This window comes from Syngnathus scovelli, chromosome 9, assembly GCF_024217435.2.
Source record: "Syngnathus scovelli strain Florida chromosome 9, RoL_Ssco_1.2, whole genome shotgun sequence".
NCBI lineage: Eukaryota > Metazoa > Chordata > Actinopteri > Syngnathiformes > Syngnathidae > Syngnathus > Syngnathus scovelli.
The window spans coordinates 13,695,153-13,707,167 of NC_090855.1; the positions used below are offsets into that span (position 1 = coordinate 13,695,153).

The 12,015-nt window shown below is 46.5% G+C and overlaps 2 protein-coding genes across 10 annotated transcripts in view; one reads left to right on the plus strand and one right to left on the minus strand.

Annotated features, from left to right (window-relative positions):
• The window catches only part of si:ch73-22o12.1 (poliovirus receptor), a 79,031-nt gene extending 67,448 nt beyond the window's left edge, over positions 1-11,583 (minus strand). The window contains exon 1 of the mRNA XM_049731578.2: positions 10,878-11,583. Coding sequence (XP_049587535.1) covers positions 10,878-10,962 — 85 coding nt within the window. The 5' untranslated portion in view covers positions 10,963-11,583. The remainder of the gene's footprint in view (positions 1-10,877) is intronic.
• Positions 10,584-12,015, plus strand: part of g6fl (g6f-like) — a 48,271-nt gene continuing 46,839 nt past the window's right edge. For 5 of the 9 annotated variants that reach the window (XM_049731614.2, XM_049731616.2, XM_049731619.2 and 2 more), the window contains exon 1: positions 10,593-10,711. Coding sequence is in view for 1 of the 9 variants with exons in the window: in XM_049731620.2 (XP_049587577.1) it covers positions 10,705-10,711 (7 nt within the window). In the remaining 8 variants the exon portion in view is untranslated. Of the gene's footprint in view, positions 10,712-12,015 lie in introns of all 9 variants that reach the window. The other 4 variants (XM_049731615.2, XM_049731618.2, XM_049731621.2 and 1 more) reach the window with 3 other exon arrangements.

Genomic DNA, 12,015 nt, shown 5'->3' on the forward strand with positions numbered 1-12,015 from the left:
CATATAAGGTCTCCTAATGCAGCCAAAGTCAGCTCATGGCATGCCGACGCTGCGTAATTATGTCATCTTCTGAAGACGACTTTTTGAAAAGGGCAGACCAGATGCGCGGCGGAAAGCCAACGTCATTCCAGGCTCGCAAACGTCACTACATGTGCAAAATGTGAGCTCATTAGATCCAAAACCAAGTTACAAGAAAAGACCAAAAGAGGGGAAAGCGTGATTTATTCAGATATATACGATATACATTTAGCGAGAGAGAAATCAAATTTTAAAAAAGCATCATTTGATTAAACTGCTTGTTTAAAATGATGAGAAAAAAGCATTTGACATGTTTTGATGGCGTTTTAAAGCCATCGACCTCCGTTTGAAAAATCAAAGGTGGCTCATCTAAGCGATTATTTGGCGCCATCTTTGACACCGCATTGTCCTTCTGACAGCAAACCAGTTGATGCTAAATAAACAGCAACGCACAATTGATTCCACACCATCAACATTCTTAAATGAGTCAATAAATCGGTCGCCGTTTGTCCAAGAGCGGCTCAACTTTGTATTTTCTTCACGTGTCCCAATACTTTTGCTCATGTTGCCTATTCCTCACATCTGCATCCGTCGAGCAGACCGGATCTCCTCCCTCCCTCGTTCAAGGCGTCCTTGACGGCCCCGCCTCAACCTGGCCCCCGTTTTGAAATAAACAAGAGTGAGGAGCAGGGGGCTGAGGCAGTGGAGGAGGAAAGCAAAATAGGGCATGCAAAGTTGAGACTGGGCGGCCACGCATCCCGTGTCGGGGAAAGGAAGCATCGCATAACAATGTCAAGGAAGAGCCACGGACGTGCTAGTTGAACGCGACCAGAGAGCCAAGTAAGGAAGACCCCAACAACGGGCCGAGGTGAAGAAGGTCGCTCACGTCCACGCCAGACCAAGGAACTGCATCCATCTTGCTTAGGCCTCACTTCCCATGGTTGTGTTGTTGGCTTGCCCCCTTTTCTTCTTCTTCTTCTATCGGTGCACTTTTATCTTGGTGCCAAATTGTGACCACATTGACAAGGAACCGACTGGGGTAAAGATTTTCCACGTGATGATTGTTCAGAAGCATGAAACCAACGAGAAAGCAAAAGTTGTTGGGTGGAGCCTGGGGGACTTGTAATTTGCAAATGCTCCTTTTAGTTTACACAAAGGCATCCTAAAAAGTCCCCCTGTCAGCCTGTCTACTAAAGTTTTACTTCCCTAATAACGGCTGGCATCACAGTGACCCCCAAAATCATTTAAGGCTTCTTCTGTCTCTTGGACCGCACACCCTGCATGACTGTGCCGTGTCGGAGCTCAACTCACGAATCAGCCGACAGCTTGCTGCGAGAGGAGCAAAGTGGGAGGGGATGGAAAGGACGGCAGGGAGTAAGCGGTTCTAGTGATTCACTTTAAAAGATGGGGCGGGGCTTGAGGAAGAGGGCATACACCCGCGGGGCCTCGGTGACACCGACTACCGCGACCGCCCGCCTCCCCTGTTTGCCAAGACACAGTCTCCCCGCAGTTCCCTGCGGCAGCTAAGACAGAAATCCACAAGAGCAACACACACCGTTGACGACTTCTTCAATGTTCAGTGAAGGCTTGATACGGTCAACCGGTACAACCGGTGCAAAAGGTCAGTCTGAGCCCCGGTAGGGGAAATCAATAACAAACGACATTGTTAAGCTGCGGGCGTGGAAAAACTCATGTCTGCGGGGAGGGAAGAAAGCTACGCACGTTCAAATTACCAAAAAAACGGACCATGCGGTGCGAGCAGATGGCTCAATTATGCAGGTCCAAATGACAGCCAGAGGAAGTTGGGAAGGAGACGTCAACGGTCAAAGACGCCCAAAGCCGGGAGGGGAAGCCATCCAAGCTAAACGGAGCGGCCAAATTAAGGAGTGGCCAAATTGCGGAGCGGCCAATCAGAACGGTAGAAAACTTGCTCCCAACACAACCGGACAGCGCCCGACACACATAAACCTTCTGCGTGTGAAACCACTGTGTGTAAAACTTCTCTAGACTGTGCCCCAGATTTTCACAAACATTTCCCCCGAGGAAAACGGAGATTTACTCTCACATGGTGAGCCGAAGTTTCCACTCGGCAGGTAATCAAAGGTTCTGAATTAATGTTCCGTTAAAATTGTTCGGAAATTCGAACCAGGTCAGCACAACTTGCGAACATATTCCGCTTGACTATAGAAGTTTCACTCCATGTGCGGAAAATGATATCTTCTTTTTGACGGCAGGGTGTAGTTTTTCACCCACCATCCCCAGGGGCAACGGCGGGGGCAAGCGTGAATTGGAAGCAGGCGAACAAAGATGTGGGGCGCGAGTGACAACATCCAGAGACCTGCGTGAGGCCCTGTTCGCACCAAATTCAATTTCCTGCTCCACAGTCCTCATGAGCCCGAGCCTGAATTGTGACATGACGTTGTCAACGGCCGATGTAATGAAGACGCATGTGTGTATTATTAGTCAGGCTGCGTCTGGCTGCGGTGATGCTGTTGACGTGTTGTTAAGAAAGGGAAGGGGGGACAACGTATGGCAGCTAAAATAGACGCTTTTACAGGTTCCATAAATGTTGACTGTAACCTTGCGAGGCGGCTCGACTGGGAAGAATGTAAGTTTTTGCAAAAGCTCAAACGTAGTGGAATTCTCTCAGCAGATAAGACTTTGAGAAGACAGCGGCCCCCGAAGCAATGGAGAGCACTCAGGTCTTTTCTCCATATTACTTCGGCACCCGATTCATCAACGGGCAATTCCACAGAGGCAACAGGATTCTTCTCAATCAATGGAAGAGATAATTCTTCCCCTGCCAAGCGACGGCGTCCAAAAAAAGAATAATTTGCCAAAGTGTTCCGTGCGGGCAACGAGGACAGTGGGAAGGTGATGGACACGTGTGGGGCAGCGGAGCTGCCGTTGGCGCAGCTTTCAACGTTTTCAATATCACGTAAGGACACCGCATTTGCCGCCGTTCAATACGCGATAGATAACGCAAACCGCTGACTGTATTTAGACACTTAAAGGGAATGAGAAGTGGTGCACATGGGTTCTACAGTTGTGCTCCATGGAGGAGATTTGTGAAATAAAAGAATATGACAAAGGCAGACATGGGGGCGGGCAGAATAGCAGCCAGGCCGTAATAAACGTGAGAAAGGTGACCGCTTGCAGCCCTTCGTACAGTCCGCAACGCAGTCCGCAACGGATGGTTCTTCAATGAGTCTCACGCTTTCGGGGCAAAACCTGCTGAGAAGGTGCCTTCACTAAAGTCCCAATGATCATCGTCACACACACCTCTGGGTGTGGTGAAATTTGTCCTCTGCATTTAACCCATCCCCATGTGATTTTGATCCATCCCCTGAGGGAGAAGGGAGCAGTGAGCAGCAGCGGTACCGCGCTCGGGAATCATTTGGTGATCTAACCCCCCAATTCCAACCCTTAATGCTGAGTGCCAAGCAGGGAGGCCCATTTTTATAGTCTTTGGTATGACCCAGCTGGGGTTTGAACCCACAACCTTCCAGTCTCAGGGCGGACACTCTACTACTAGGCCACTGAGCTGGTGTAAATTACAAATGAGCCCCTCAGTATGACCTCAGCACGTCGGCAGCCGTGCACACGGGGGGGGGGGCGGTTAAAAAGGAGCCGTCGCAGAGTTCCCCCAGACTTTTTGTCTGGCTTGTGGAGTTTTTGTGTTTTAGGAAGAGGCTTTGCCGCCAGGCTTGGACTGCACATGCAACAACTGAAATTCCCATTTCTGACACTTAAGTCCCAAATGCTGCCGTGTTTTTTGGCCCGACCCCTTTCACAAAATTGCACATCAAAGTCGGCCATTCTCACATAAACGTGAGCCTTTGTGGCAAGAATGTGGCGGGAATGGTGTCTTGAGAAGGGACTCGCTTAAATGAGGAAGCCATTCCAAGAGGACTTCCCCAGATGCCAAGATAACAGCAGCTGATGAGAATGATATGTGTGCACGCACGCAGACCGCTTAGTGAAGCTGCGTTTGTGTTTCTGGTTCACAACCTAAAATCCAACACGCTCATTGACACCCCCCCAGCCCTCCTGTTCTTCAGCTTCATCTCTGCTGTCTCTTAATATTGCCCAAGTCAACAATGAGCCTGATGGATTCTCTGCGTTTCAGGTTACTGCAAATTAAAAGACCACAAAACTAACTTGTTTCACCAAAGCCCGTTTGTCAAGATATAAAAGGTCTGAAATACGTCCGGCGGTCAAAAACTTTTCAAGTACTCGCTTTCTTGGAAGGTTTTTGCGATAAAGACCACACCTAGAAAAGCACACACGCGTGACCTTTAGAGCAGTGTTTCCCAACCACTGTGCCGCGGCACACTGGTGTGCCGTGAGAGACGTTCAGCTGTGCCGTGGGACTGTCCAATATTAATTACGGAGCGCATTGTAAACAGGATCACCAAACCACTGGTCAGTTCGCGCAAGGCCTGGTCAGCCACTTGCTAATCGTGCATGTGTGGAGGATCGGAGAATCTTGAGATTTCATATTGTGTCGATATGATTGTATTGCATCGGCACATATTCAGTTTATGTGTGTGTTGCTGAGTGCTTTTGCTAACAGTGACAGACACTATGACGGTTGTGGTGCGTTTGTGGTCCGATGGAAATCAGAGAATGCAGTTCAACCGGAGAACCTGGATTGGTTATTTTTCACATACGTAAAATAAGCAGTCAAGTCGAGACTCCTCGACTGTGATAGCCACTCAGCTGCTGTCAGAACAGCAGAGCGTCTTTAAAAGTGACTTTGTTCTTATTGTTGCAATATTTATAACCCTAGTCTAAAACAGTAAACAAAATCACATTGATTCTTTTATTTTAATCACAATCACTTTAAATAGTTTATTTCTTACACCGTCTAAAACCTTTTTGAAAAACTGTCACTTTCATTTAAAAAAAGGAATACAATTTAAAGAATATTTAGTATTTATTTCTATTAAATTATTAGACTCTCCATACATATATAGGAATAGAACTCTACGTGTTTCGTTGTAATATAACTGATTTTAATATAGGAGCTTAACAGATTTTTGTTGGCGGTGTGCCGCGAGACTTTTTCCAATGAAAAGGTGTGCCATGAATGAAAAGAGGTTGGGAAACACTGCTTTAGAGAATCCTGACATTAGCCCAGGGGTGGGCAAACTTTTTGACTTGCGGGCCGAATTGGGTTCTAAATTTTGACCGGGGGGCCGAACCAGGAGCAGATGGATGTAGTGTTTGTGTGAAGTAATATAAACGACCTGTAAAGGTCATTGCATAAAAGGTTTTGGCCTTTAGTAGGTAGTAAAGCATGGATATTCAAAAAAGGTTTTTTGAAAACAAATGCATTTATTAACAGCATTAAAAAAAAAACAACATCCCTAAAAAACTGCTATTAGTGATTCTCATAAAATATGACACTGTTATTATGAATAACAGTCTCCATCACTTCAGTGCCTGCAGGTCAGATTAATGAAAGATGTATGTTTATCTTATGAGATCACATCAAACGGCAAACATTTTAACCAAATATATCAAATAAATAATATTTGAATATTATATTATATTATAATATTTGAAATAATCAAATATGCTTTCACCGATTCATCTTGAAGAATCGGTGAACGCATACATCCAAATAAAGTAATCAAAACGGCAACACGGTGAGGGGTATCTGAAAATCAGAGTTTAAACTCACAAACACCTGGTAACAGAAGTGAGGAAACGGAAAACACTTCCTTAAAGTAAGCCTTAAGAACTTTAACGGTTAAGATTAGTCACAAACAGGTGGTGCATCAATGTCCTTGAGCATCCTGCATTGTTTGAAAATGAGAATGGTCGCTAGTTTCAATCCCTGCTATTTGTACAGATCATATTCAAAATGCATTTTTTTACAACAAACTTGAAAGCCTCCCCTTCATTTTCAGTGTTCATTTGATGTTGATGTTCATGTGGCTGAACGTCACGTCGCGTACGTCGAGCTAAATTGGCCACTCTTTTTAAACACTCGGCACTCAGTGTCCACCTTGCTTTTCCTTGGGCGACTCATTTTAATGGAAGGATTCCAGGGGAAGGTTTGTGGGTGGCTTTAGCGTAAAACTGTATCCGAAAACTGGGCGCGCAAATTACAAGAATGCTGTCGTCACAGCCCACGCTCTAAATTCGGCACTGCTACAAATAGAGCGCGAATGCGCCATTTCCGTACTACTGAGTACGTACACGCACTTGTGAGTGTGCACCGAGCTTTCTGACACGGCTTCCGGTAGTAAATGTGCAGGCGAGTGGTTCCCCATCTACTGGGGAAACGCAGTCATTGCAGGCAAAATGACCGAAAAAAAAAAGTTTAATAATACAATTTATTTAGGGTTGGCGGGCCGGATTAAACGGTCCCGCGGGCCGGATGTGGCCCGCGGGCCGTAGTTTGCCCATACCTGCATTAGCCGGACCAGAGAGGACAACTCATTTCTAGCGCCCTCATGATAAGACTTCAGCAGCGCAATCATTAGCACTAAAATCAACAATCGCAAGAAGAAAAAAAAAAAAAAAAAAAAAAAAAAAAAGCAGAGTGAGCGCTAATGAGATACTAAGCACTAGGCGGTTCCTCCTTTTATTAGGCAGCAAAAAGGATGAACGCTGGCTGATCCATCAATTAGGTTGATCTTAATAATGCTCATTCTGGGCTGCGCTGATGATGAATGGTGCTGGCCAGGGCTTGGCAGCGCCACAGTCTTCTTGCTGCACGTGGGCCGATGGTTACAGCTCATAAACGCCAGCTTGGCTCAGCTCAGCAGCAAGGCGGCTACTACAAACACCAGTGCTCTCGTATGATTTCTTGCAACACATTCCGATTCTCTCTGTTTTTAAAGAAACCAAACTATGAAAGTAAAAGGATAGCGTTTAGAAAGCAGTCAACTGCCGGATGAAATCCAGCAGAGCAACCGTGTTGACGGACCACGTCGGGCTATTTTTCCGCCGCAAGCCATCGTCTCATTCTTGCTGCAAATGGGCCTTGATTCCGGTGGGAGCACGGTGAAGATTTGAATACACCAATGACTACTGTCACTCAAACAAAAGCAGTGGACCAGGGGCGAGGGGGGGGGGGGGGGGGGGGGGGGGGGGGGGTCAAATAAAGGAGGGAATAAAATAATGAGAACAAGGCTCCTGTCTGTGTTTACTAGACAGCAAAGTAGAGGAGGGGTGGCAAAGAGGCGAGGTGGGTGGGGGCCCTCTTTATCACTTGCTTGATTCATCAGAATTTTTTTTTTGAAAAAGAACACATTTTTTCCAACTGCTGAAACAATGCAGAGCAAATACCGTTTGGCATAACTGCATCCCAAATATTTTTTTAGCGGTCTCCTCAAAGGCGAAGCAAACGTGCTGCGATTCATGTAAGAGCAGTCAGCGAGTCGGCCTCCTCTAGCCAGTTTCTCAGGCGGACTGGCGGCCAGCCAGCCAGCCACCCCCCTGCACGCATGCAGCTTACTCAGCCAGAAAGACAATGACCCCCCCCACCCCCCCCCCCCCCACAGAACTGCCCTCCACATAAGCAGAGTCCTCTTCAATAAAAACATCACCATGGTAACGGGCCAAGCCTCGGTGACCCACATCTCTTGCTCTTTTGCCGTGGGAGGAGCCGTGGCATTGCACTGGTTTCAGTTTTGCGGATATCACTGAACCGCCCTCATATTACGACAGTAAAACAACAGCAAAGGCATCATTGAAATTATTCATTCATAGTTTTGTCAATTTTCCTTCTAGTCTGTTGGGGAAATGTAGTCAAACGCACATTCCTATTGGGTTGCAGTCAATATACAAGCTCGAAAACTTTGATGGCTATCAGCCTCTTGCTAGCAGCTAACACAAGAAGCTAAAGTTAGCAAGGAACCACCCATACCATCACTTTTACATGAAAGGTAAAAAGCATCAAAAGACCAGCAGCATAAAACAACGCTTCACCTTTGATGAGCTGAGTTGATGGAGCTGCCTCACAAGCTGCTAGTTTGAGTAGCTCATATTTGCCATTCATCCCAGCGCTTGAACTTTACCATCTTATTTAAAGTCGCAAATGTCATGCAAGTATAAAATGACCACCGAGACCATAAAGGTTACCTTTGAGAACAAATAACGACGCCAGCAGCTCGCATGCTGATCTAAATCGAGTAAAGTCCGTCACTGCTTGGACTTCCATCTTTCTCTAGTCTTAAATGTAGTGTTGTCAAAAGAACCGATACTTTCAGTACCAATTTGGTACCAACATGCAAAAAATACATTGATACCTGCTTATTGTGGTACAGACTACCGAATATTTAACTTTTCACTCGGTCAAGGTGCATGCGAGCACCACGTCATCGGCGCTGAAGAAGAAGAAAACTTTCGGTCTTTCATGACAATGGCTTCAGCAAGTGGGAGTAGAAGTCCAACACGCCGGCTTGTTGAGAAGCCAGGTCGTGTGTGTGGAAATATTTTGCATTTGAGGCGGATGCAACTGGAGCAATTATAGATTCGAACAAGCCAACGTGCAAAAATGCTTGAGAGGTTTGAGAGGCTCCATGCCACTGCTGCTCTTTTTTAATGTATATAGTTGAATATTGCTATTTATTATCAGTCTTGCTTGTTTTTATAGATGTGTGACTTGAAGGCTGCATGCCACTGCTGCTCTTTTTTAATGTATAAAATGTACTATATGGTTTAAGCAGTTTTAAATAAATTTGTGATTTTAAAAGTAAGTGGATTCTGTTGTTTTTTACCGTGGTACCGATTTAGTAACAAGAATCGTGGTGAATCACAGGTATTGGTACTGGCTACTGAAATTATGGTATTGTGATGCCACTACTTAAATGTCACGCAAGCTGTTATAAACTTCATCAAGCCTACTACTTTTGTATTGCATTGGGTTCTACTTGTTCACACGTGAGGGCCTTACAGCTCACAATTTCAAAAAACCCGACACCCGTGTAAGTCAATGTAGTACTTTCTGACATGCAGTGAGGATTTAACAGCACAAGTCGGCCTTAATTAAAAATGCATCAGCTCAATTTCAATTCAGCATGAAACTTTCTAAAACGGGTAAAAGCCACTCGGCTCGACTCGGCCGCGCGGAAAGTAAGGCTGGGCGCCGGAGTGCTTGCAGTCAAGGCCCCACAACAGGTATGAGAACTATGTCATCTCAAGATGCACAAATCAAATGATTTAAATGCAAGAAAAGCCAAAAGGAATGTTTCTGTCCGTACCGCTTAAGCCTTGCATTGCGCTCCACTCATAAATATGGAAAAGCTTTTGTTTTGCGCCCCCCGCCCCCACAACCACCACCACTAGAATACTCCATGCTCTGCGCAATCAAAGTGAACATTAAAAGCATGACTAAGTCACCAGTGTGAACGCACGGGCAACGCTGAACATTTGGAAAATAGTGTTTGGCTGCAGCGGGCCGTGGCAGGCCGCCGCGGTGGGTGCAACATAGTTGCCCTAATTACTGCACAAAACAAACAGCCCAGGCGCAGAGGAAGTTCAACTGGTTTTCACGGCGCTCGCATTCATATGCTAATAAGTTAGCCGCATGCCACGGATGCTCACTCTACTGACTGCATCACTCCGGGCGATCGGCCCGACACCTGTTCTTTCTCGACCGACTCCAGAGGAAAAATAGGCATTTTCCGAGATGGACGTCGGCATCACGCCCATCTACGGGAGCCTCATTCATGCGCATGACGGCCCCTTTCAGTGAATGTCACCAAAATTTGTCGGGGGGGTTTTTAGATAGTCACACTGAGGAACAAGCAAACTGCTCAGAGGACGTATTTGTATATACTGTACAGTGGGCCACACACACAGACTGCAATTTTATTTCATTTGGGTATACAGCGCTTGGTCTCAGTTTTTGCTGGCCTATTATTTAAGCTAGTATGCTAGCTAATGTTTCATCAAGGGGTGAAGCAGAAGGCCTTGGACTGGCAAAGTCAATCGCCGAACCTTAACACAGTAGCGCACGCATTTCTGAAGAATCGTGGTATATAGAGGTTGTCCTGTAAAATCATCAGTCATTGTTTTGGGGTAAATTTTACATATATAAAGTACTAGTATCATCAGTACTTGGTATCCGTGGCCAACGCTAGCTTCGATTTACACCTACTACGCTTTCGCCTAATTCTCGGGTGTTATAGACAGAAAGGAATGTGTAATAAATAAATAAATGGATGGGTGCAATAAACGCAAATCCGCGAGTAGGTGAGGGTTTACCGTAGACGTCATGGGAAAGGATGTCAAATCAATTGCTTGGTGAATGAGACTCAATGTTATGAGAGAAAAGGAGTGGGAAAAAGTTGGACCTAAGCAAATAAAGAACAAATTGGCTTCCACTTTGCTATTCTCTCGAGTACATTAAGAGCACGTTTGCAGGGTCTGTAAGTCAAGTGGAACCAACAGAGGTTGATGTGTACTGGGGAAAAAAGCAAGCATGGCAAAGGGAGATGAGTGGTTTTGGGCCAAGGCTACCAGGTCATAAAAGTGTGTGTGCGTGTGCGTGTGTGTCAATGTCGTGAGCGGACGCAGCTGTCAATCACCTGCAAGCAGACATCTTGCAGCCGCGCGGAGCCACACCTTAAAACAGCCACGACGTCACTCACCGAAACTCAGGCTCAAGTGAGCGAAACGAGACTGAAAACGCGACGAGAATATGAAATTCACAAGCACGCCACCATGGTAGGTAAGCAAAGTCGTCTTAATTCATATTCCAACCAATGTTTAGATCTAAAAATGGCTGTGTGAGGGCAACCAGGTTGGACTTCCGCTTCGTCTCACCGCCGTGACAGGTGGTCAAGGTGTTATTGAAACTGCTAATGGACAAAACTATAATTCGGAATTTCCCTTACCGTGCGGTAAAAGTGTCGAGGCGAGAAGCAAAAGCAGCGCTTTGATGCAGTCTTGTCGACTCGCAAGGGGGTCTTCTCCGGCCATGGTCGCTCTGAAATGTTCCAGGGGCGACAGCAGGTTCTCGTCAATGGGAAGGGAGACGAGGGGTGGAAAAAGGAAAAAAAAAAAAAAAGTCCGATGTGGGGTATAATCTCGCCCTTAAAAAGTCGCCTCCAGGCTGTGGCGTGTTCAGTTGAATTCTGTGATAGCGCACAGATATATGATTCTCCTCTTTGACTCCCGGCGGGCTGACTCACTTTCGACTACCGACCGTGAGCGTGCATTGCCGTGCTGTTTGCGCTCCAACAAATAATCCCTCGTTTGAGAGAATCGGGTGACGTCATCCGGTGGAGGAGGTGTCACAGTCCCGCCCCCCATAACCTTCCCAACCTCAAATCCCGATTTGAGTTTTTCTTCACTTACGTGAGAGTGTTTTGTGTACAACTTGTTGCAATAGCCCAAATCACTTGAATCCATCCTATGGGCCTGGGGCGAAGGAAAACACAACTTGGACACGTTTGCTGCACTTGCACTAGCGATCCACCCAGTGTATCCAAATATAAGATTTGAAGAAGTGAATTTGTAGAAATTACTTAGATTTTGATTGAATGTATGCGAGAATCCAAGAGAGAATCCAGAAAGTGTCACCGGTTCAATGATTGCGCAATGCATGGGAGTCAATGTGGCTTTCAGCGCCCCCTGGTGCTTTGCATCCAAAATAAATCTCCGGGATGCGCATGTTCGGCCGAGACAAGACACATCAATTAGAGTGGAAAAATCTCACAGGAGGCGGCTCGGTGGCGCAGTGGGTAGCACGTCCGCCTCACAGTTAGGAGGGTGCGGGTTCGATTCCACCTCCGGCCCTCCCTGTGCGGAGTTTGTATGTTCTCCCCGAGCCCGCGTGGGTTTTCTCCGGGCACTCCGGTTTCCTCCCACATCCCAAAAACATGCTTGGTAGGCCGATTGATCACTCCAAATTGTCCCTAGGTGTGAGTGCGAGTGCGAATGGTTGTTTGTCTCTGTGTGCCCTGCGATTGGCTGGCAACCGGTTCAGGGTGTCCCCCGCCTACTGCCCGATGACGGCTGGGATAGGCTCCA